The 25419-nt window shown below is 45.7% G+C and overlaps 1 protein-coding gene across 2 annotated transcripts in view; it reads right to left on the reverse strand.

Moving 5' to 3' along the window:
* Nucleotides 1-25419, reverse strand: part of PHF19 (PHD finger protein 19) — a 162974-nt gene that overhangs the window by 16098 nt on the left and 121457 nt on the right. For both annotated transcript variants that reach the window (XM_069241650.1, XM_069241651.1), the window contains exons 9-12: nt 11847-11967; nt 8912-8979; nt 5331-5501; nt 1535-1622 (exon numbers count right to left, since the gene is read on the reverse strand). In XM_069241650.1, coding sequence (XP_069097751.1) covers nt 1535-1622; nt 5331-5501; nt 8912-8979; nt 11847-11967 — 448 coding nt within the window. The remainder of the gene's footprint in view (nt 1-1534; nt 1623-5330; nt 5502-8911; nt 8980-11846; nt 11968-25419) is intronic.

Here is a 25419-nt window from a genome sequence, read left to right on the forward strand (position 1 = left end):
AAAAACCTGCCTCCAAAGGCTTCTCTTAAATACTTTTTAAGTGGTAACAAGCTGTGTATCTTTGTTTCCTTCCATTGCATTGACGCCTGGGTGTTAGGCTCCAGGTAGCTTCCAGCCAGGGTTATACTTTAACCACAGGAGGACTGAGGACTCTTTCACTTTAGGCCCTTATTGCTTCCAGCTGGATGTTAAAATAAGAATGCCCCCTCGCTGCCTGCACGTTCCTGCATTCAACTGAGTGCAGAAAACGTGCAGGCACTACTGAATTATACAAATTCAGCATGTTTCTCTGGTGGAACAGCTGCCGGAACAGGTATCCGCCAGGTTCCCCATCTTTCCTGCAGTGTGTGTAAGCCCAGCCACCCATGCTCTCAGTTAATCAGTGACCAGCTCCAGACATGGGTGGGGACCTTTAGAGTTATTGGTTGGCTACCTGCCACCCTCTGAGTTTTGTATTCGGCTTTAAACACATGAGAATACCTCTTTGGTGAGCCGGATGCTTTGCTGCACAATTAAATAATAAAAAAGGTACTACACGCTCAGGAGAAGGGCTCATTCTATTATATGACTAAATATATTGTTTATACAGAGAATTTAAGTGCAATGTTCTTCACAGCGAACATGTGTTTATTCACTTATGAACCAATCCTAGGTGTTACTGGTTTCGGTCAGATCCTGTCAAATGTATGGTCGGGAAATTCTTCAGAGGCAAAACTTTCACATTAGGTTCTGTAAATAACGCACTTTTCCGCACAACTAAACTCGAAATATCAGGCATGTCCCACACCTGACCCTGAGCTGTTCTTATTTATTGGGCAAATACCCCCAATATTGGCTCAATTTACAATTAGTAAATACGAGGGGACTCCGTCTGAGTTTCTTCGGCAGACCATGGGATTGATTGATTGACTGATTGATTAAGTGAGGTATTACCAAAAATAGCTTGTACTGATACTGTACTAACTGAAGGTGGCGCTGTTGAACAGAAAACAAGAGGATTTCTGTGCTTAATTAGAAAAAGGAGAGACAACTGAGTAAATCTGTTATTGTTCGAGTCTAACTCCCATGCAGGGATAAGAATTCCTAAGTGAAATTATTCAGTGTGGGACATGAAGTCCTCCCTCTTTAATGGTACTTAATAAATACTCTCTCCGGGCCTGTATATATGTTTATGCCATGATGTTTTTTCATGTGTAGAAAAGTTAATCAAAGGTATTTAAAGTCAGAGCCCGAGCTTAAGGGGTTAAAACGCACCAAGCGATAAAAGAATCTCATTAAATAGGCCTTGTGAGTGAGTTCAGTCGTCTTTCGCCTGAGTGATTTTAACATGAGATGCCAGAGGCAGTAAACGGTGATTTCGACAGCTAGAGAGGTTGCACCCTGGTAACGCCGATATGTGAAGGTACGCATATTAGAATGGTTGTTCCAAATAACATGTTTTACTGGCCCACGTGTCTCTTGCCTAGCATGGGAATAGAAGATCACCCGTCCCACAATGCATTTCTGCAGAGTAAACATGGCGTAGGCTACTCACGCTTGGAATGGCGTCCTCCAACAAAAACTTGGACCTCTTCCTCCTGACTGCTCGCTGCTTCTGCGGCTGGAGCTCGAGGGGGAGTAAACTGGGATTAAAACACAAGATAAGATGTGACGCAAGACAACAGAACTGTTTACGCTGCTGCTTTAGAACCTCTGGAGCTCAGTCAGATTCGCCAACACTGACATGGTACGTTCAAGTATATATATATATATCAACATGGCGCCCTCAGTAAGGCCTGTCTGAAGATGGCCGCTAGAAGTGGCTTGTGCCAAGGAAATGTTCTTCTAAGAAGAATAGGAGACATGGCTGAAGAGTGGCGGGCAAGGTTGATGGAGAATCTCGTAGTCATGATTACACTTCCAGTGCATTACCCCATCCCTAACTGACTCCAGATTCTGGAAGAAAAAAATGCCTACTCTCTGTATGTCCCTTGAAGTGGGGCAACACCTACCCACCAATATTGAGCTTTTCGCTAAATGTCAGATACACTGTATGGGAGCGGGTCCATCAAATATAACAAAACAACAGAGCATGACATCGAACAGAGGCGGCCAGTCGCATTAATGTATGTATGTATGTATGTATGTATGTATGTATGTGGTATTTCTGTAGCGTGAACCTAGCCAGAAGGTAGCAGATCGCTGTACAGAATCAAACACAGGCAAAGCCAACCAGTGACAGGAGCGGTAGCTATTCTGTAGATGATTAATGCATTAGGATATAGTCAGGGCCACTCAAATTATGCGGGGAGCGGACCAAATTATGTGGCATAATTGACTAAATTATGCAGAAAGAAACGTCAAATAATGTGGCAAAATGCAGCACATGTTGTGACAGTATCAGATCATTATTTTGTCATTTTTACCCTTGTTAAGTCTGGTCATAGGTTTCACCTCCTTGATACTGGTTTGGCAGCCAAATATAGCAATAAACAACAGAAGCCTAACAAGTCAACCTCTGAAAAAAAGCCTCCCACTGCACGGCAACACATGTTGCTGCGTTTTTAGTTAATTTTTTATCAGTCTGAGCTAGAAACAACATGTTTTTGGTAAATTTGCAGATTATGCAGCAGAAGTCGGATTATATGGCAAGTGCTGCAAATCTATGAAGATGGGAAAAAACACTGTGGCTGAATAAATCACATAATTACAGAGGCCCTAGGTATTTAAAGAGGTATGTCTTCAACTGTTTTGTATAAGTGAGCAACGTTGGGACAGCCCGGGTTGATACAGGGATGTGGTTCCAGATCCTGGGTGGATAGATGGAAAAGGCATACTACCTTGATTTTTGTTTTCTACATTTTTTTGTTTCCTATCTGGTGGTGTCCCTGGCAGCAGGTGTACCGAGAACCACTAAAGATGCTAACCTTGTCTGCAAGATAATGGGGGGATGCTGGCGTCAAGCCTTTGCAAAGGATGCAGCTAGTTTTGAAGATGGTGCAGTCCAATGTGGGGATCCAATGAAGTGCCATCAGGATGGGGGTGATGTTATATTTCTTCTGGCCCTAGATGAGAGGAGCTCCACCATGAAGGATGCACTTAAATGTGCTAGTGAGTGTGAAGTCTGGAAAGCCATGGAGCAGGGTCTTACCACCAACCAGACACAAGGGTGCAAGGACTTGAACAGAAGTTCTGAAGTCACTTTCTGGAAAGAAACAGTTTACATTTCTTTACAACAGAGAGCTGCTACTAGGCCATCTTTGTTTTCTGGGCAATGTATTCCTTTAATCGTGACGTTGGTGTCCAGGTTGAAGCAAAGTGACTCGCCACTGAATGAATGTTAGGGTTCAATCACTGTCCAAAAACAACTCACAGTGCTAACCACTGTGTGTCTCTCTCCATTTTTTAAAGGTTTACAGTGACTTCAGGTGTATAAAAATAGAATTATAGGTGGGCAAGAGTGAGCGTGAGGGGTTTATTGTCTCTTGGCACATCAAACTCCCACTGCCCATCTTCTGTTCATGGCGGTACTAGGCTCTGCCCACTGGCACTTATCTTGGCATTAACTGTATCACTCTTACGCAGTCGCAATGAGCAAACAGCCATAACAGTGTATTCTCTTAATACTCAGACAACATGTCCATGGTCCTCCATAGCCCTCAGTAAATCCAACAGCTACTCCACAACTGTTGTTTTCAATATTAGTAACTTTTTGAAGTTGTTAGTGATTGATCAAGTCGTACCAAACAACCTCTATCACATCCTTCTAGGGACAATGGGATATTAATCCACAAGACACATAGGAAATCGTGCTTTAATCCTTTGGCCTGAAGCAAAGAGTCCTCCTTTGGGGAGAAGCTAGCAAGAGTGACAAACAGGTCGTTTTCACATTTGACCTGCAGTATGTAGATGAGTGCTTATTGGAAATAGGAGACTAACCCACCTACGCTGTCGTACACCCGCAGAATACCCTGTATTCCATATTTAGATGATTTGCTTAAGTCCTGTTCCAAGTCTAATTTCCCATTTACCTACTAGTGTAACATTTAACCTTTTTTCTAAAATTAGGCCTACAGTAAGCAGAATCAACAGTGTGCGGACAGGTGAATTGAAAGAGAATAGTATGCAGCCTGGATCAAATTGCAGAAGGGAAAGAGTTAACATTCAGGGCTTATAAGGTCTCTGATACTTATAGCCTTTGTAGTCTGTAGGCAGAACTATTGCTTCCAATATATAACATACATTTACAGTGGGCTTGGGGTCAGTCCTTGCTCATGACTGGTTGGCTTTGTTGTCTCTCTTGCTTTCCTGTTCTTGCATCAATAGATTTCCTCCCTATTCTTGAGTTTGACCTGGCAAGGAGCAGTTCAGTCTCTGTATTCTGAATGGATGACCTGTATCCTTTTGGCTGTGTTACCATTATTTTTTTTATTTTTTTTGTGGGACCAGCAGCAGCAAAGTGCCTATGGACCACCTGCTTCCTATCTTTTGTTTCATGAGCACCTTTATTTTTTTTTTCAAGTTTCAACTTACTTTCTATTAATTAAAAACCCATTCAAAGTTTAGGGGCCCACACGTTCACGTGTGTCTTTTTGCATGCGCTTACATGTCGCTGACAGCAAACACTTGCAAACCTTGACCTTTTAAATCTGAGACCTATTGCCTTTGCCAGTGCTTATTTTTTCCAGCAGAGCCTGTGCTTCCCTGTGACCCAATAGTTTATTATGAATCGAGTTCACATGTTAGCTGTTTTAAAAATATTCATTATATCAGAAGAGCATGGAGAACACAGCCCAAACTCACCCGTGACATGCCTGACTTAATTTACATTAAAAAAAGATCACTAGCATGGTGTTTTGGTGACCAGTGCTCCTAACACAGCTTTAGGCCTCCATTGTAAAGAGAAAAACAAAATGGTAATGCAGAGGAAGCTGACTCAGTCATGCACATGTTGGCTCCATTAGTTCCGCTTTCTATGTCAATCGCCTTAAGTGGAAAGGATATGCCGGATGTAGCGCCCGAGGTGCTGTGCCGCAGAACCTTACCCAGGAAGCCTAATGAGACAGGAACATCTTGGGATGCGTGCCTTCCTGGTCAAGTGCGCATGCCTACTAGTTCTGGGATGGACAGTCCCATTCAGGGAGGAGCCAAGGCTGATTTGCATACATCTGATCCTCTTCTGCAATGGCAGTGAGAGCACGTACTACTGGAAGGGCACTTGGTACAATTACCAATAGTTCAAGATTAATTCAAGCATTCCTCCCTTTCCTTTTTGTGATTCACCCTAGCCCAGGGCATGCACAGCATTGCTAACTTCACTGTCACGCAGCTTCTTTGTTTTGTCTGTACACCTGTTTTTGTGTAAGCACCTGGCTCGCCCTTTCTTCTTGAGCTCGCTGGACCCGTTCTCCATCGGACCAACCATTTTGTCGGGCAGCAGCTTGCTTGGAGGGTTCGGTGGCACCCGAATTCTGAGACGGAAGATGCATTTCTTCTTCTTTATTTCCTTCCCGCAAAGGAATCTGGGAGAAAAAAAACAGCACAACAGTCAAATGAAAAAAACTGTCTAAAAGAGGGTGGGTTTCACTTGAGAATAGGGCATATTTCAAGCACAGGCTAGGCAGTTCTTTGCTTCAGATTCTCATTTTTTTGGGTAACTGAATGAAAAAGTTTTACAGAATTAGGAATCTTATGTGTAAGCCTCATCTCCCTTCTGTTTGTCCCTGATCCTGTGGGATCCCTTTATTAAGTGGCTGCGGGTAGTGTGTGTTGTGAAGAGGTCTGAGGGAATGTTTGTTTTCTGTAGCAAAAGCTACAGAATGCAGTACACTAGCTGTCTCAGGATTGCATTACTGGGGATCACTGCAAGCATGACGCCACAGGCTTCCATCGCCGCAGGTTCTGGGCTCTAAAAGGTGGGTAAGGCAGCAGTTGCAGGTCCACACCTGGTGGTGAATCGCTGCATACGTCTAGAAAATGTACTTTTTTAGGTACATTGTGAGCGCTCCACGATGCAAAATACATTTTTTGCCTGGGGGGTGAAAAACCGCACACCTTTCCTGCATGGCAAAATTCTTAAACAGATGTACCTCTACTTATTTATTTATTTGCTGGTAAAAAGGAGGTCAATTCCTTTTCATTAGTACCCTGTCACAGTGAATTGCTCATAGATATGCACTAGTGTGCTGCTTGCTCAATAATGCTTGCCATTACTGTTGAATAAACAAAAATATGTCTAACAATAAATTCTCTTAGGAGTTCAGCTATCTGGCCCAGGTCACTGGTCTCTCAGTCGGTGGCGGTGTCAGGGTGGCTCGAGAAGAGCCACACAGCTCATGGAGTGTATGAGGCGTGATCAGAATCCTGCGCGTGTGATGCCAGAGGCTTGAGCTCATAGCGCTGTCACAGGTGAAAAGCAGCAAAACAGGATTCCTAAAATTCTGCATCCTTCGTAAAGTCTGTGATGCCCCAAGGTCACAGGATTGAGTGTGAGCACCAATCAGCCATATTTTGGTCACCGTTCCAGTAGCAGGCATAGACCTATGCGCTCTGTTCTGTACGTGGAATCTGTGTCCGGCTTACTTACCTCTGCATACCTGCAGCGGTGCCTATATAAAGCCTGTGTTTACTGCCTCATCTCTGAGTTCTCAATAAACCCAACATTTTAATTTGCATCTTTATTGAAGCTAAGATTAGCTTGCGCAGGGACCGCTGGCCTGCCTCGTGTCCCGGTGCCACTGCACCAGGCTGCACCATTGGCAGCCACGGCCCCTGATGGAAGTGATCCTTGTACTTAAACTCCCCTGGGTGCTGAAGACAATGTATTCTTCTTACCAGTTCACATTGCCTGCACTTCGCCCTTCCAGGGTCTGCTATCTCAATATGCGGCTCCAATAAAATAAGAATTTAAATAAAAAAACAACAACTGAAACCGTCATCACAGCAGCCAGTTCCTGTGACTTGCAGGGTGACAGAAACGTACCAATCACCTGTGCATACTAGCTCCAAAGAAAGGGAAACAGTAGGTTTTCCTACTTTCAGAAGTTTGAAAGAATCATTCTCACTTTATCAGCTCCTGTAAAACCTACAGCCATTAAAAAAAAAAATCAAGCTGTAAAAGGAAAGATGTCATGTTTGACTAGGGGAATTACAGCAGCGCCTCTACCATACCATAAATGTTTCTTCCCTTAACATTTTGTCACAAACATCTTGAATCACACATTGATTCTTCTTCCATTTAGCCTGGTGAATTGTGGCCTAGTAGTTTGTGTTGAAATAAGGATCCTGCGGCCTGACTCCATCTTAAGCATGCCCCATTTTCTGGATTGCTGTAGAATCATCAACATGTCTGACTTTGACGCAGCTGTCGTCTGTCCTCATCTATTCAAGACACTGTGAAAATGTCAAGTCGCTCAGATATAGACCTCAACAAGACACCTGATGTGACAATCTGCCTTGTTATCTGAATTTCAAAGTCAAATAAGAATAGCCACAAAAGTGTAGCCGGAATTGTCATATTTTTACCTTATTTGTTAAAAGAATGTGACTTTAAACTACCATCTTGATGTTAATTGTTATAATCGACATTCTTAAGGTGATATTGGAAATTCCGTTAAAAAAAAAAATGTGTATAAAAGGACTGTCACTTGACCACTTCTCAGGAGAGGTCCTTCGTCCCAGATTATTGCGCAAGACACTGCCAGAGAAGATCTTGCCTGAGATGCTGCTGCATAAAACCTTTGACTGAAAAATGGCATGATGTCCAGGTCCTGGAGCGGCTAATGCTGATGCAACACATTTTTGCCTTTCGCAGAGAACACGGCCTCTCTTACTACTGATAATTACAGCAGTTGGCTGTAAATAGGTATTCAGTGCACTCATCCTCTCTAAGAAAATCTTGATGCAAGTTATGATACTACTTTTTCTCCTAGCCTAAGGCATAGAAGTACGTTTTAAGGTGTTACATTTTTATTAGATGACATTTTCAGCATGGTGGAATTTTCATTTTATCCTCATTGTTCGCAACAAGTATTTGTGCAGCTTTAACCGTATTCTGTGTGGTTATTTTAGATGCCCTGAGCAACAGGGTGCACCTGTTGAAATAAATATGCTTTTTTCAGTTAAAGTGGATTTTTCTTAGCGTAGTATGTGTGTGGTATTCAAAAGAATGACAATAGATGATTTGTAATCACCATGGTGGCCCTGGATCCCTGCTTAGGGACCGTCAGTAATCCAAAAGCATTGACGCCACATCATTTATTTATTGGGTGAGGTTCCACGGGCTACAAAAACATGTCTTTCACATTCAAGCGCTGGTCCAAGTTCACACCTGTCACTCGTGGGTGTGAAAACAAAAATTGCAGAGCAGAGGCAGAGACTAAGTTTATGCAACAGTGTTGCAAATCATCACAAGATGCATAGGTTTATAAGCAAATATTTGGACTCTTATTAAGTCTAAACTACGCCAAAGACATGGCTCGTCTTATCCCGCAATATAACTGTTTTAAAGTTATTAGAAATATCATAACAGGGTATTATTTTCTAATAGTATAAATGAATTCCTATATCCCAATAAAGCTTGTCAAATTCAAATATGGATCTTTCTGAATTGAATTAACTAGTAACCAGACATCATCAAAATGAATTAATATTAACTTGAGATAAAAGTGAAGTAATGTACAGAAACATCAAATCCCCAGCTGTTGCCGTTTCTTCGTGACAAATTCATCTTTGTAGCAAAAATGACAATTTTATGATATTTAGGGATAATGCACGATACGTTATCAGCATTAAAACATATCCAACTTGAACTAAAATGCCTTACAATTCTTGAACTCTTTGGCCAACGGCGAAGTACCTATGGCCTGGCAGGAAGGATTATACGTTTCTCAATGATCTCGAAGGTAGCGCCTAGTCGCCCCCGTGTGCTTACCTGCTCTTATAACTGTTAAGCGCTTCCAGGAGATACTGACTTCGTTCGGCCACTGCAGTGCTGCATAGCTAACTCGGGGGGAAGGAAAGGGGGAGGAGTCAGTGTATTTAATTTAATACGTGACAGACTTTCAAAGCAGCCTGTCAGAAACAAAGTGACTGAAATATTCACATTACGTCAGAATCATTGCATCTTTGACTGGTTATTCCAACTTGAACCCGCAGGGGGAGCCCTTGCTCCAGCTTTGATTTACACGTCCAAGCTACCACGCTTAGGATGCACAAACCGCAAAGTGATTTACTCATGCCGAATATTAGATCTGCTTGGTGTATTATTACGAATGAGAAAGTCCCTTCACACGAGAGGAGTGAATATTGCCAGCAAAGATGCCCTGTAAAGCACATGTACCCTCAAAAACTTGTACGTATTCTCAAACTTTTCAACAGCCCATTCCACCCTGAAAATAGATGTTCTGTTACTGCAATTTCCAAGATGGGGATGGGAAAGTTATACGATGACTTAAAGGGGGCGGGTTCGAGGGGTGGATTTGGGGAGGGATGCGGAGGTCATGGGGTGCAGTGAAAAGGAGTTCCTCCATGAGGAAATTATTTCCCTGTGGAGAAAAATAATAAAAATAGACATTTGCACTTATGCGAAAGCAATTTTGCATGTGCAATGTTTTATGTGTCCAGGTACTGTCTCCGGGCCGTTGCAATTACAAATGATACAATTGATAAACATTTTTCAGACGTCTCTTGGGAATTCTTCAGCCTACACCACGTCCAAACTGTCAGATTAACAACAAAAGAAACAGCCGAAACTCAGTGACTGATCCGAGACTGTGCCAAAAGTATGGACCTCTCGAGAGGCTTTTACAGTGCTGCATGCAGACTAGCCTTACTGCTGTTAGCCAGCAAGATGTTCTCCCTTAGAAAGTCAGCCTCGGCTTTAATGATGTGACATCTGCAGCGCTATAATGTCAGCATCATTCATGTTCTAATTGTCGTGTTTTTGGTTGTTCAACTGCATTCCAGGAGTGTGAAGGCTTGGATAAAAGGGGTGAAGACAGGAAATGATTGTCTTGAGTAGAATTAAGTTCAGTCAGGGCTGCATTTATATCACTAGTGTGGAACATCTGGGAGAGGGTATCTCTGGAGGTAGCACATGGTTGTCTAAAGGGCTCATCGTTTTAAAACATGAGGGCAGACTATCGATGGCAAAAGAGATGAGGGCCTGATTTAGAACTTGACAGACAAGTTACTCCATCACAACAGTGACGGGTTTCCCGTCGGACGAAATATACATTACATTATATCCTATGGGATTTATACTTCGGAGGACGGGATCTCGGTCGCCGTTGTGATGGAGTAACTCCTCTGCCAAATTCTAACTCAGGCCCTAAGTGCTGATCTTCTCATGACAGGCACACCTTTGAGAGTGATGATGGGAGAAGTCTAATATGTGCGTGGATCAAGGTCTTTTTGGTGCTGTTTGTATGATTAAAATGTTTATAGAAAGGAAGAGAACAGATGATTTTCGAGGTCATCAACCCAGAAGGGGAAAGTCTCCCAACATCAGCACTTCCTGGGAGGGGGTCCGACACTAAACTGGCAGCTTCTGTAACTTGTCCTGTTGTGGACGGTAGCAGCGTGCGAATGTGATGGAGGCAGAAGCGGAATTACCACAATTAATCAATGTAGGTTCAGTGTAAACATGATTCCATGCAACATCCAGGGAGCAGGTAAGCTGCTCTTTTTAAATCACCTGCATGCTTTTCCAGGGCTTGTTTGCAAAGGTCTTGACAAAACATTCACTCCCCTTCCCTGCTTCTGCATCTTTTCCTAGAACTGGTCCACAAAGTTAAAGACCTCAAAGTCACTTCCCTTACCCACCTGCATCTCCTCTCTGCGCCGGATCTCAGGGTTCACGACTCTCACAGGGGTAGATTTTCACAACTCACTTTCCTTCCCCACCTGCAGGTTTTCCCTCTGCTGTTTCACAAAGGTCAAGACCCCACATTTACTTCCCTTTCCCTCTACATGCTCTTCCAGAGCTTCTTTATACATTTCTAGGCTGAGCTTCCACATCCCTTTGCTATGACCCAATATTCAATCCTTTTGCAAAGGTCTAAACGCAGCACTACATTTCCCAACTGAACGTTCTCCCAGTGCTGGTTCCTGAGGGTCAACATCAAGCCCTCACTTTCCGCCCCCGCATGTTCTCCCAGTGCTGGTTCATGAGGATCAACACCGAGCCCTCACTTTCCTTCCCCCCGCATGTTCTCCCAGTGCTGGTTAGTGATGGTCATGATGCAGCATTTACTTACTTTCCCACTGCATGATCTTCCAGTGCTGGTTCCTAGGGGTCAACACCAAGCCCTCACTTTCCTTCCCCCGCAAGTTCTCCCAGTGCTGGTTCTTCAGGGTCAACACCAAGCCCTCACTTTCCTTCCCCCGCAAGTTCTCCCAGTGCTGGTTCTTCAGGGTCAACACCAAGCCCTCACTTTCCTTCCCCTCGCATGTTCTCCCAGTGCTGGTTCCTGAGGGTCAACATCAAGCCCTCACTTTCCTTCCCCTCGCATGTTCTCCCAGTGCTAGTTCCTGAGGGTCAACATCAAGCCCGGACTTTCCTTCCCCTCGCATGTTCTCCCAGTGCTGGTTCTTCAGGGTCAACATCAAGCCCTCACTTTCCTCCCCTGCATGTTCTCCCGGTGCTGGTTTGTGAAGGTCATGATGCATTATTTGCTTACTTTCCCACTGCATGATCTTCCAGTGCTGGTTTATGAAGATCAAGACTCGGCATTATTAAACCTCCCCCAGCTGCAGGGTCCTCCTGTGCTGCTTCATGGATGTTAAGACCCAGCCCTCACTTCCCATCTAACCTGCATGTTCTCCCAGTGCTGGTTTGCAAAGGTCAAGCACCAACATTCACTTACCTTCCCCAGCTGCATGTTCTCCCAATGTTGATTCACAAAGGTCAAGATCTCTTCAAAGTCAAAGTACTTCTTTTTACTCTGGACTCCTAAGTTGTAGAGGGCGAGGTGGACCACATCTACCCTGTGAAACAAAGACTCTATGAGAAGGTAGAGGTCCAGGTGTACTACATAAATTTTAAAATATTCTTTTTTTAACTTAAAATAAAAAAAAGTTGACGTAACCTCCTAGGATGCCACGCCCCTGCTCTCCTTCAAGAAGGCGGCCATCTTTGCAGAGGAGAGCGAGCAGCACGGGAGATCAAAGGAGGATAAAGGAAATTCACCAAGGAAGGGAAACCTGCACTAAACAATGGAAGGCGCAATGACCAAAGAGAGCGGCAGGCTGATCTCCAACACCCATGCAACCCCTCCCGAAGAAGACACGACCCCCAACTACAGTACCATTCTGTCTACCATCAAACACGCCGTACCTCTCGCCAAAGAAAAGAAACAGAAAAGCAACAAAAAAAACAAAAAAAAACAAAAAAAAACAGCCCTGGGGTTTCACATAAAAATAAAGTAGGAGGGGAAAAAAATGTTGAATCTTAGAAAAGACATAGCAACAAATCAAATCTGCGTCCCACCTAATCATGCTCAGATCAGGTACAAAAATCTTTTTTTTAAATGATACCTTTGAAACCAATGCCACGTTGACCCTTATGACAAATGACCATGAAAACTGATTGAGATAGTACTTCAGAAACACATCACAGAGTCCGGGTCGATGACCATATGCAAAATACCAAGAATCTGCTGACTTTTTCACCCAGAAAGTTTAAACTTTTAGATGGACTCTAACTGGCAACCCTACCCTCTCTATTCTCATCGTCACACATTAAAAAACCCTAATCCAGGAATGCTTCAGGACAGTGTCACTACTGGACTCTCGCCACCAAACATGTGGACTAACATGTGACCTCCTCTTGCAGGAGATGGTTCGGGATTGTCTAAAAATGGAACATGTTAAATCTCTCTTAAAAAACGAATGCGGACCCAGATAAAATGAACAACTACTGACCTATGACAGCTCTGATAATCCCGTCTAAAGTCAGTGCGATCTGGCACCTCCTAGTTTAAGAGCCATATTTCTGAAAACAACGTATTTGACGATCACCAATCAGGTTCCATGCCTGGCTGCAGCATGGAGGCTCCCATGTTGTACCATGCCGGCTGCCATGTTGTAGCATTCAAGCTTCCATGTTGTACCATGAGGGCTGCCTTGTTGTAGCATTCAGGCTTCCATGTTGTACCATGCGGGCTGCCATTTTGTAGCATTCAAGCTTCAATGTTGTACCATGCGGGCTGCCATGTTGTAGCATGGATGCTCCCATGATTTTTACTGTGATCATTCCCTTTGCATCGCAAATGCAGACGATTCCTGTCTCTTAAACCTAGTAGACCTCCTGCCATTTCGTTGTCATCAACCACCACCTATTTTTCAAAACTAAGCAGCATGAAATGGGTGTAAGGGGATACTCAAAGGTTTTACCTCCTATGTATAATAACGCCCACAACAAGTAAAGATCAACAATTCCACATCCCACCGTTCCCCCCTTTATTTAGGAATCTCCCAAGACTCTCTGCTGCCCCCTACTTTTCAATATTTACATGGAACTAAGAAGTAACCTTTTATGGAGCTCTGTCATCAATATACTGATGAAAATCAGCTCTATTTTTTAAAGGCTCCTCTGCTATACTTAATAATGCACCTTCATTAAAGGAAATTCAGAGATGAATGTCTTAGAATCATCTCGTACTGAACTCGGACAAATGTGAATTCCTACTCATCACTCAACACTCCTTTAGACCCTCAATTGCCTCCAGGGTAAAGCTATCATAGTCTGCAAGTACGGGACCCCCCACTGTGATGGGCGGTAAATCCATAGGTTTCATCCAATTTGACAGACTACAGCCAAAGTCGTGTTCTATAAACAAATATTGCTGTGTCCGACTTCGAGTCCGACCTCAGGCATACTGTACTGCTTTGGATCTGATAAGAACAGGTTATAGCAATGTTCTCACCGCTAGAATCCGTCTAGGATTTTTCCAAGTTTTTGCCTGGGGTCGCAGACACAATGGCCCTTCAGTCGCTGTTTATGTTTCTGGCAGGTGCCAAGTACTGTTTCTAAGTATTCTTAAGAATAATACATGACAGCTAGTGCCACCTAGTGGTCAGGCCGCGTAAGCTGACTCATTAATAATTATAATTAAGAGGGCAGGCTTGCTCACAGTTGGAAACGGACGTAGCCATCACAAGTGCAGTTGGTGCAGTGACACCGGGACTCACAGAATACAGGCCCCACTATAGTACAATGACAGATGTTTTTGACGAACAAACCGGATCTTGGAAACCTATTTTTCTTGCTTAGTGGGAATCATTAGACTCTTGCTACACCATCTGGTTCAAAAACTATATCTAAATGTTACTGCAGAACCGGAAGGTCCTAGAGAGTGTGTGGCCTGAGGCCCAGTACCCCTTTTTCATAGGGTGTTGTAAATGCTGGTCATTCAGTTCCTGTAAAACTGTGTAGTGCTTTGATACCCTTTCGGCCTGGTTGGCGCTAACCAAAACTCTTAAGCAATAATCATTCTCATCTCTCCTCTGGGTAAATCACTACCTCCTCCACCTATGCCATGCGCTCCCCCGACTGAGCTACCTCTTCATCCCTCTGAAGCACTCACTCCTACCAAGGACCAGCCTACACGCTCCCTCCTGTTATTGGGCACTTCCTCTGCTGCTGCATAAGCTTGCCAGAGGATAAGCATCTGGACAGAATGTAGGTTAGTCATTTAAGGGACATGGCCGCAATAAAGTGTGCATGTCATTTAGTTCACACATTGGTGTGTACTTATGTACCGAGAGAAATGAGCGCAGATGAACTAAACTGAGATTTTAAAAAGTTGAGGCCAAAACAGAGAATTGCTGTATCTGGTGATTTTTAGGCCTTGCTAGACAGCGAAGCTCTATCCACGACCTACTGTTACCATTTCTGTAAACTATACGTAGGGGCCAATTCGCAAAAGGATTCTGGAGCACGTACATTAGTACTCTTGTAGTGCATTCTTTGTGTACGCTTACATGCTTCTGTGAATCGTGCTCAAAACGTGCAAATCCCCACGATAAATGTTCAAGGAGGGCACAGCAATTTCCACTTCTACTAATTGTATAAGTATATTTCCCACGTCCCAATTTAGTAATATTTTAGATGTCTTGTGGTCAATTTAGAAAGACCTGTGAGGGTACTTTACATATTCCAAGATGCCTTTTGTGAATAGGCACCTTGAGGAGTATTTATCTCCTCCCGCATGCAACCAATTCACCCCCTGGAAGCACCTTTCATTAGAGAGCATGAGGGGCTATTTTAAAGTTGAAAAGTATACTTTTTCATGCCACTGCTAGTCACATTCAATTCTTTCTCCTATGCACATTCTATAGAGAAAACAATTCTTGTTTGCTACTGTTTCCCCGACATTGGTAAAGCCAATAGTTCTGGGTTTCAATGTGCTAAGCAGCATCTGTGCATGCCTGCGCTCACGTGTAGCTGCACAGCAAGGTCAGGCCTATTAAGTTTGGCAATGCTTGTTCAAAGAAAATGCACTCCTTGTTCTCATCTCTAAAAGCTGCCTTGCCCTCAGCTCCAGAGCACCAACTGTGGCAGAGAGAGCATGGTGGGATACTAAATAACAGAGCACATTCAGGCCCAACTCAAAGTGCACACCTGTAAGACAATTGTTGCTTAGTGCAAAGATGTTTGAGATGTGGACCCCTCCCCCTTTGCAATGACACCTTCAGAGCCGGTCTGTCTGCTCTGAGGCTTCTGTCATCTGAAGAGAAGTGAGACCCTTGTGGAGCACTGCATGCTAGGTGAGTAATGTGTGCACTGCAATCGCTGTGCACTGCTGGGAAAGTCTCAGCCTTACTGTTTTCACTATAGGACTGGCCGTTTTGCCATTCTGGCATTTTCCTGGTGGATTGCAGGCTACGGGGCTGCATTCGGAGCAGGGTGGGCTGCCATGACCCAACCAAGCATGCATTGCCGCGTTGTCACCTCCTGCAGTGCAGGGCTGATATGAACATTTATGTCAGGATCTAGAATCGAGCCGAACCCTGCTGCACCCACTCTTAATTCTCCAGGATAGGAAGTTAATCAGCCATAATCACAACTTCCGAGCACTTTCACAGCATGCAGTGCAATATAATAAGGTGTTTTTTTGAAAGCAGTGCTCCCTACACACTTCTACCACTGCCAATAACAGGGGGTACTAGTACCCAATGTAATCACACTCAGTTTACCGACCTTGGAAGTACAGCACGCACAGATATAATTGCCATTTTCACATTAGTAACCCATGGTTAAACGCATGGCATCGTAAGGCATTTAGCTGTGGGTTGCAGTAACTCGGTCCTGCCGCAGAGACGCATCGTGGTGATGGCTAAGTACTTCTGACTTGGACGCTCATGTACCAGACCATGTGAGACGGACTTCTAGGTGTTAGACTCACGCCTGATGAGTGAGAAATTAAGACAGTGCACCGGGACAAACTGTGGTCACAAAAAGTTAACAGCAAATGCAGGCCTATTGCCTGTACTATATCTGTAATAACGTTTTTTCACAATTAGACACACAATGAATTTAAAGGTACACAGACTCGAAAAAGGTTTAAAATCCAGTGTTCAACAGATTTCAAGACGGTATGAATCGTTTATTAAGACAGTAGAGTCTCACGAGAATTCACATAACGGGGGTTTGATGTAATTTTGAAACTGAACCTAGATTTGTTACTGGGTATCCATTAAATATAACCTGTCTTACACACTAGAAGTGCAACAAACTGAACTGCGGCTACATTCTACCCCGAAAGAGTCTGGGTAGTGACAGACGCAGCCTAGCTCCTGCCGCGGCGTAAGAAGCACTGGCCTGTCGCCATCCCCTCACGCCTGTCTGGTTCATGCTAGAGAACACGCAGCTCTGCTACTCCACACACCTCACGGAGAACAAAAAACGCAGGGATGATGCAGCAAGCCCAAGTGGGAAGTACCAAATGCTGCACTGGTGCAGAAAACCAGTGAAGAACAGTTTGCACCATGCTGCTGCCACCATAAATAGCATGTACCACTGATCAAAACTTGTAGTAAACTTATTTCAGACTCAGGATGCTGTTTACACACAAGCGCGTAAAGAAGGCCTTTCATTTTTTTTTTTTTTTTTTTTTTTTAAGGTTGTTCCTATGGATTTGGGGTTTTTTTATGACTCGGGGTGTACACCCTGAATATCGAAACCAGAACATCCATGGCACAGAAAATCGAGGACAAAATATTGAAACCGAAATATCAACACGTACCTAACTCACATATAAGTACCTTGGCATAAATGTACCTTCAAGGTACGTAGATGGGGAGTTAAGAATATGCAATTTCTACTTCATTATACGCACTTACCTCTCGATATTCTGACTTTCGACTCCATGGAAGAAAAGTGGAAACATTGTGCAAATCGATGCAACTTGATTTTTTCCACAATACTACAAATCGAAGAACCTATATGAAACCTTTTTTTCTTATTTGGTCCCAAAATTGCACATTTTAAATATGTGCTTGTAAATTAAATATCTCTTGCCCTTCTTTAAAAAAAAGAGAAGCTGTCATGCAACGGAAACGTCACAGAAGATGGGCAGCCCAAGCGATTTGTTCTAAAAAGGGTATATTGGGTCGTAGCAAATTTATCGTCATGAAAGCCCTACCCAGCCCCCCTCACCTGTTAATGGTTCTAAACATCTGCTATTCTGACCAATGCTGTTGCTATTAGTTACTGAAGAGACATACCTGATTAAAACATTAATTGAAAAATTCTATATCTGTCCCTCATGTTAGTCAGCTGTTTGTAACAGATTCTATATATAGGCAGCTGTCAGGATCACAGGTATGGCAACTGGTAATGATGAATTATTTGCAGTAGTCACTTTTTACTCCTAATGAGTGGTTCTGTAGCAGGTCTAGGCCTATGGCAGCTGGGAGGGAGGTTTCCATTTCTAGTTCAGGGACCTGAGCGAGGAGGAACAGGGTTGGAGCTGGGTGGGGAGGAAGAGACAAGGTTTCACCAGCTTGGTTTTTGCATGCATGGATCTCTGGTGAGGATTTGCACCAAGGGACATCCCTAGCACAGGGAGGACATCACTTTCCTGGATTTAGAACAGTAGGAAAAATAGGAGCTTTATGAGGATTGCTTTAAGGATCAAAGCAGTTGTAAAACAGTTCACTCTTTAGAAGCCCCAATTGAACCACTGCACGTATGAAACCTGTTTGGGACTGAAGAAGTACAGAGGAATTCCCTGCTCCCCTGAACACAACAACTCCTGAATATCTGCTGGAGGGCTTCAGAGAGTAGTGTCCAGATCTGCCTTTAACACGCTCCTCCAGAGCAGGAGCTTCTCTGCTCCAAACCCCAGAGGAGCACGTCTCTCCAGCAGGCCTGCGCTTCTGAGGATGGAGGTCCTAAAACTCGCATGGATCCCAAGGAGGGTAACTGGTGCTTTCAGATCTGCCTTCAACACGCTCATCCAGACCTGGTAGCACCAGTTACCCTCCTTGGGATCCATGCGAGTTTTAGGACCTCCATCCTCAGAAGCGCAGGCCTGCTTGAGAGACGTGCTCCTCTGGGGTTTGGAGCAGAGAAGCTCCTGCTTGGAGAAAGGGACGACCCTGCTGTGAGAAACATGCCCGAAGAGCTTGAGTGCTATGTGAGCCGAGAGGAGCTTATCCATAAAGGATCTGAGAGACTGTCAAATGCTTCTGGTTGAGCAAACCAAGACCTGAAGAAACTAATACTGGTAAAGTGCGGTTAACTCTTCTTGGACATTCTCATCTCATAAGTAGCAGCGTCCTTTCATACGGTGCTGGTGTTGGAGTCAAGACAAGCTCAGGAACCCGTATGGGGCCACTTCACGTCTGGGATCAGCTAGCTTTCTGTAGTTTCCGTCAGTAGTCGGCATAGCCTTGTTAAAGGTTTACTGTATTTGAGCCTGAGACTCATGCCCTCATTACGAGTTTGGCGGTACCAATGCAGGATTGCTAAACTCGTGGGGAGGATGCCACAGGCATGGAGGAGGTGTTCCCTCTGCCCTATTACAATGTTCCCACAGGGCTGAACCAGCTGCAACGTTGTAATAGAGCATTCCCAGTGCTACGAGATAGCACTCTGCTCCCTAAAAGGTGCCGAGCGCTAGCTCGCAGCAGAGGGGGACGACCAGCACCCGCAGAATGCACACTGTCTGCAAAGCAGACAGTGTGCATTGCAATGGTGCTGGGCAGGAGGGCCCCTGCACTGCCCATACCATGGGCATGAGGAGTACAGGGGCCCCCATGTACTTGTTTTCCGCCAGCCTTTTCATGGTGGGGAAACCGCTATGAAGAGGCTGGTGGAAAACAAGGTTGTAATCAGCCAGGCAGTGCTGAGTTCAGCTGCCAACTTGTCTGTCATGATTGTGCTTACTCTGTTGTTGCTGTTCTGCTGTAGTTGTGAAGTGGCAACAAAGAGTTTGATATGCAGTGCCAGAATTAAGGGCTAATACATTAAAGACGCCTCTCCTTTTTTGTTTTTACTTCCGCCTGCACTGACACCCCAGAATGAGCAGCTTGAATGTATCTCCTGACCAGCACCAGGCAAAGCCTTCCACTCCCAAGAAGCCATGAGAGCTTACGAAGTGCCCCGATATTTTGCCCTATACAAATCACACATCCCTGGACTGAGATATTGGCAAATGACTGATAATGCACGCCTGTTTTGACCTGCAGCATGCTAAGCTATCCCACTACCGAGGAATAAGGAGTTTTTGCAGTGCAGCTCCATCCTGGCTCACGCCATGCTCTAAATCAGCAGTATCGCGAGAGCTAGAGGTCCACTAGGCTTCGCCTGCTTCCCAAGAGAAGCCTCACAGACAAGCCCAAAGCTGCCTGCATCACAAGAGAGGCCTCACAGTCAAGCCCAAAGCTGCCTGCATCACAAGAGAGGCCTCACAGACAAGCCCAAAGCTGCCTTTTTCCCTGAGACAGGCCTCACAGATCAGCCTCACAGACAAGCCTCAGAGCTGCCTGCTTCAAGACAAGAGCATCACAGACCAGCCCAGAGTTACCTACTTCCCAAGACAAGAGCCTCACAGACCAGCCCAGAGCTGCCTGCTTCTCAAGACAAGAGCCTCACAGACCAGCCCAGAGCTGCCTGCTTCCCAAGACAAGCCTCACATACAGTCCCAGAGCTGCATGCTTCCCGACACAAGCCTCACAGACCAGCCCAGAGCTGCCTGCTTTGCAAAAGCAGCCTCACGGACAAGCCCAGACCTGCCTGCTTCAACAGAAGAGCCTCACAGACAAGCCTCAGACCTGCCTGCTTCAACAGAAGAGCCTCACATACAAGCCTCAAAGCTGCCTGCTTCCAGAGACAACCCTCACAGGCAAGCACCGAGGTGCCTGCTTCTACAGAAGAGCCTCAGACAAGCCTAGAGCTGCCTGAATCCTGAGACAAGCGTCAGAGCTGCCTGCTTCTAGAGAAGAGCCTCACAGACCAGCCTCAGAGGTGCTGCTTCCAAAGAAGAACCTCACAGACCAGCTTCTGAGCTGCCTGCTTCCAGAGAAGAGCCTCACAGACCAGCCTCAGACCAGCCTGCTTCTAGAGAAGAGCCTCACAGACCAGCCTCAGAGCTGCCTGCTTCCAGAGAAGAGCCTCAGACCAGCCTCAGAGCTGCTGCTTCCAGAGAAGAGCCTCACAGACCAGCCTCAGACATGCCTGCTTTCAGAGAAGAGCCTCACAGACCAGCCTCAGAGGTGCCTGCTTCTACAGAAGAGCCCCACAGACCAGCCTCAGACCAGCCTGCTTCTAGAGAAGAGCCTCACAGACCAGCCTCAGAGCTGCCTGCTTCTAGAGAAGAGCCTCACAGACCAGCCTCAGAGCTGCCTGCTTCCAGAGAAGATCCTCACAGACCAGCCTACTTCCTTGGAAGAGCCTCACAGACCAGCCTCAGAGGTGCCTGCTTCTACAGAAGAGCCTCACAGACCAGCCTGCTTCCAGAGAAGAGCCTCACAGACCAGCCTCAGAGCTGCTGCTTCCAGAGAAGAGCCTCACAGACAAGCCTAGAGCTGCCTGCATCCCGAGACAAGCGTCAGACCAGCCTGCTTCTAGAGAGTAGCCTCACAGACCAGCCTCAGAGCTGCTGCTTCCAGAGAAGAGCCTCACAGACCAGCCTCAGAGGTGCTGCTTCCAGAGAAGAGCCTCACAGACCAGCCTCAGAGGTGCTGCTTCCAGAGAAGAGCCTCACAGACCAGCCTCAGAGCTGGCAGCTGATAGATGGCTTCAGCTTCTTGGAAGGCGGCGGGTCCATTACTTCATGCCTCATGACGCAGCCTCCTCGGTCGCGGGTTATCGGACGACGCGTAACATGATTTATGAGCTATTTGTAAGCGCTTGATCGGGAGAGGTTAGCAGGGAGCTCGTTCCCTTTACTTTTTTCTTTACAGAACAATTACTTTCACTAAACCGCAACTCAATGACTCACAAATCACGGTGCCTGGCGGCCCTTCTGCTCTCCGAGAGGTCGGGCGGGGGCTCCACATGGCTGAGATTGCGTCCTGTGAACGGATTGCATCGCAGGCAGCCGGGGATTTCAGCAGACTGGATGCGTCAACGCGCTGCACACGAGAACGGCGCATACGGATTTCGCCCAGAAACCCTTGGGTGGTGAAAAGCACTCTGGGTGATAAGGGCAGCGGGGCAGAAGCCGGCAAATGCCGCGTAAAATGTGTTCAGAGCCCTTCCATATGTCTAACTTTACAAAATGCGAGGAAATGACCCAGGGGCTCAGTCACAAAGGTACATTTTCTTGTAAATGTACCTTTACTTTCGCAAAAAAAAAAAAACACTCACTTAAGTTACAGATAAATAAGAACTCTGCCGGGTTGTAGGAGTAAATCAGAACTTGCTTAAAAACTGTAAATCTGAAATTCAGGCAAGAAGTGGTACTGATAACCCCCACTTGCTTTAATTTTAAAGGGAAAATACCTGCATTTTCTCTGCGGGGTGCACTACTTTCAAAGTGTGACTACTGGCACTCCTCGTGGCAAACAGGTACCCTGGCAGCTGGCATAGCGAGTACCTGCACTTCTCTGGTGCCATTTCAAGCACTGGTGGCAAGGGAATCAGAAATAGGAAGTACAGTGGAAACGGAAATGAGGAAGACGGTGGGAAGGAAGTCAGAACTCAAGGGAGCAGGGAGAGGAGGGAAAGATCCCGAACGACGCTTGCCATGCGAGGTTAAGGCAGAGAAAAAGGAAGATCCACCGGGAGAGGACGCGGTCAGGTAAGTGAGGCTGGGGCAGAGTTGGGGGTACTTTTTAGGGGCGGGGGTTAAGGGGTTGGGATGGGTAGGTTATTTTTTTTTAAAGGGGCAGGGTGAGGGGTGGTATTATGGTTTTTAGGTCAGGTTTATTTTGTTTTTAGGGGCGGGGTGGGGGGGTCGGGGTAATTTTGTATTTAGGGGAGTGGGGAGGTCGGGTTTTTAGGGGCAGGGACTCGAGGTAATTTTGTATCTAGGGTGGGTGGGGGTAGGGTTTTTAGGGGTGGGGGTCAGGGTAATTTTGTATATAGGACGGGTGGGGTTGGGTTTTTAGGGGCAGGGATAATTTTGTATTCAGGGCAGGCGGGGGTCAGGTTTTTAGGAACAGGGGTGGGGGGTTTGGGGTAATTTTGTTTTCAGGGGTTGGGTAGTTTTATTTTTGGGGTGGAGGTCGGTTTTAGGGCTCTTTATAGGGGTAGTTTTTAAAGGTGGAGGGTCGGGGTACTTATGTTTTTAGGGGCTGAGGTGGGGGGGTCAGGGTAGTTTTGTTTTTAGGGGTTGGGTTGTTTTATTTTTGGGGGTGGGGGTTAGTTTTAGGGCTCAGGGTGGGTGGGTATCAGGTTAGTTTTTAAGTTTGGGGGGGGGTCGGGGTACTTTTGTTTTTAGGGTGGGGTGGCATGCGACAACCACGCATGCCTTTACTAGGCATGCCTTTACAACGAAAAATTGTTGTAAAGGCATGCGTGGAAACAACGCAGTCGTTGTTCCGACCGCATCGTTCAGGCATGCGTGGTTCCATCATACAACCAGAAGAGGAAGCAGGAACTACAAAAGAAATGGAAATGAGGAAGTTGTGGGAAGGAAATAAGAACTCAAAATAGAAGGTAGAGGAAGCAGGAAGTGCAAAGGAAATGGAAACAAGGAACTAGGACCGAGGGAAATCACAACTTAAGGGAATGGGGAGCCGGAAACGGAAGTGATGCAAAAAGTGAAAATGGGAAAATAACTCGTTCTGAGAGGAATCCAGTCAAGAGAGGTGAGAAGAGGAAACAGGAACTTGAATGAGACTTAAATCAGAGACTTACTGTGCATCAAGCAAGCAAATTAAAAAACGAGAACTTGCACAAGAGATGAAAATAGGGAACTCAGTGGCTGGATAACGAAAATTAAAGTGTAGAAGGAGACTGGGAACTCACAGGAGAGGCTGAAATCAGGAACTCAAACAGTGCGAGAAGCACCAGCGAGTAGGGATAGTAACAGAAAACTTACATGAGGCCAACTTAGGAGCTCAGTGAGTGACCAAGGAGTCAGAAATCAAAGCACTGCAGTGCAGGACCAAGAACTCACGTGAGAGGTTGGATTCAGTAAGTCACTGGACGGAAGAGGAATCAGAACGTAGCGGTGAGAACAGGAAACAGGAACTTGTGTGAGGACTGGGAAGTCCCATGATGGCGGGGTATCGGATTTCCAGGGATGAGAGGAGATTCAGAACTCAGGGAGGATGGGAAATTGAGCAAAACTGGCATCAGGAGCAGAGGGACGAAGTGAAAATCTGCAACTAACGGGGGCAAAGCTCCGGTGTGCTGGATGTCAGCAAAGGTCACGTGCAAACTAGGAACACTTAAGAATGCTTGTGTGTGGGAGATGAAATGTCCCGTTCCTTTCCGACCAGGTCTTCCAAGGTGATATAAACGCACCCGCATGGTGCGGCCACCCACACCGTGATTTATGGATGGTGGGCTTCAATCGGGGCCGGGTCACATCCTACACCCTAAGCTGCCGCTTCAGGGCACTATGGCTGGCCCTTTGCCAATGCAGGCAGCTGCCTCTGCTACAGGAAGGAGACTGTGTATTACCAGAGACCTTTGCGCCTTGACGCCAAACCTGGCTAGATAAAGGATGTCAACAGGTGATGAGGGCACAGCATCACCAGGCTCACGTATTTCATTATAAAGTGCAGTCATGCAATGTGACTTACCACAAGGGGTGGCCTTCTAGAGCCCCTGATGCTCTCCTTGTGGAAGGGGATGGGTTAGAACCATGTCTCATTGGAGGGTAATTCGCGGAATGACATTACTTCGGTGGTCTTCTAGATACCGCTCATTGTGCCCTTTGACACTGAGAACCACACTTTTCGGGAGCACCATTTGCAGCTTGTCCCTGATGCAGTCACATGCTTTGATTCCTCCCATCATGCAATAGCTGGGATAGGTTTTATTACCTGTGACCTTTTTCGGTGCAGATCCACAGTCACAATCCACAAGATCACTTTACCCCCTGCAGTGAACCTCCAGCCCCTTCTGGCCACATGCACTCACGGGCCAGCCTAGCTTTCAGCCGAGTCCTGAAAAAAGGCCAAAGCAACGTGTAACACCTCTATGACCCACCTCTCCACCTTTCCTCGCAGCACAACACTGGTTCCCACACACTTCCATCCACTTAAGTTCAAATTGATTAAATTACTTCATCTGACCTTACTTGGGAATTTACTTTTATTCTTTTAAGTGCTTTGCTTTTTGAATTTTGGATCCTTGTGGGAGTGTGACGAGCTCTGCCCGCGCTGCCCTGGGCGATCCAAGGCTACCTGGACGAAATGCATGGTTTGTCAGTGAAGTTTCCATGACCACGGTGTGGTGGATGCTTAGGCCTGGCATGTATAGAAGTCTCTGGCCGTGCTCGCCCTCAGTCTGCCCGGGGGATTTCTTACACCGGTACAGGCGCATGGCAACTGGTTGATGCAATGGAGGGGAATATGAAAATACCAAATACTGCCAAGCAGGGTTGTTCTTCGTACGTAACATAATCACAGGAATTTCACTTCATCGTGCACGACTGGACGTTGCTAATTTCATTTTACCAAAATCTGCCAGGGAAGAATATTACTCATTTGTCTAGTTAGCATTATAACCACACTGGTGCTCCAATCGACCTTTCCTTGCTCCCCCAAATCAATCCAGTACTGCAACATCATCCACCCTCGTATCCCCAGGAAAATCACTTCCAAACCTCTGCGGCTTCAGAATCAAACACCAGAATGAGCCTTAAGCTCTGCAAGGAGGACCACATCAAACACACATCCAATGAAGCGCTCCTGACTCTCAGGGGGATGCTCAAATCTCATTAATTTAATGATGAATTCACTGCCCACAAAGCACACTGGGGTGGAAATCCTGAGTGCCCCCAGAAACTAAGAACCTTCTAGGCTCCCAGC

Source organism: Pleurodeles waltl, chromosome 6, assembly GCF_031143425.1.
Source record: "Pleurodeles waltl isolate 20211129_DDA chromosome 6, aPleWal1.hap1.20221129, whole genome shotgun sequence".
In the NCBI taxonomy this organism is placed as follows: Eukaryota; Metazoa; Chordata; class Amphibia; order Caudata; family Salamandridae; genus Pleurodeles; species Pleurodeles waltl.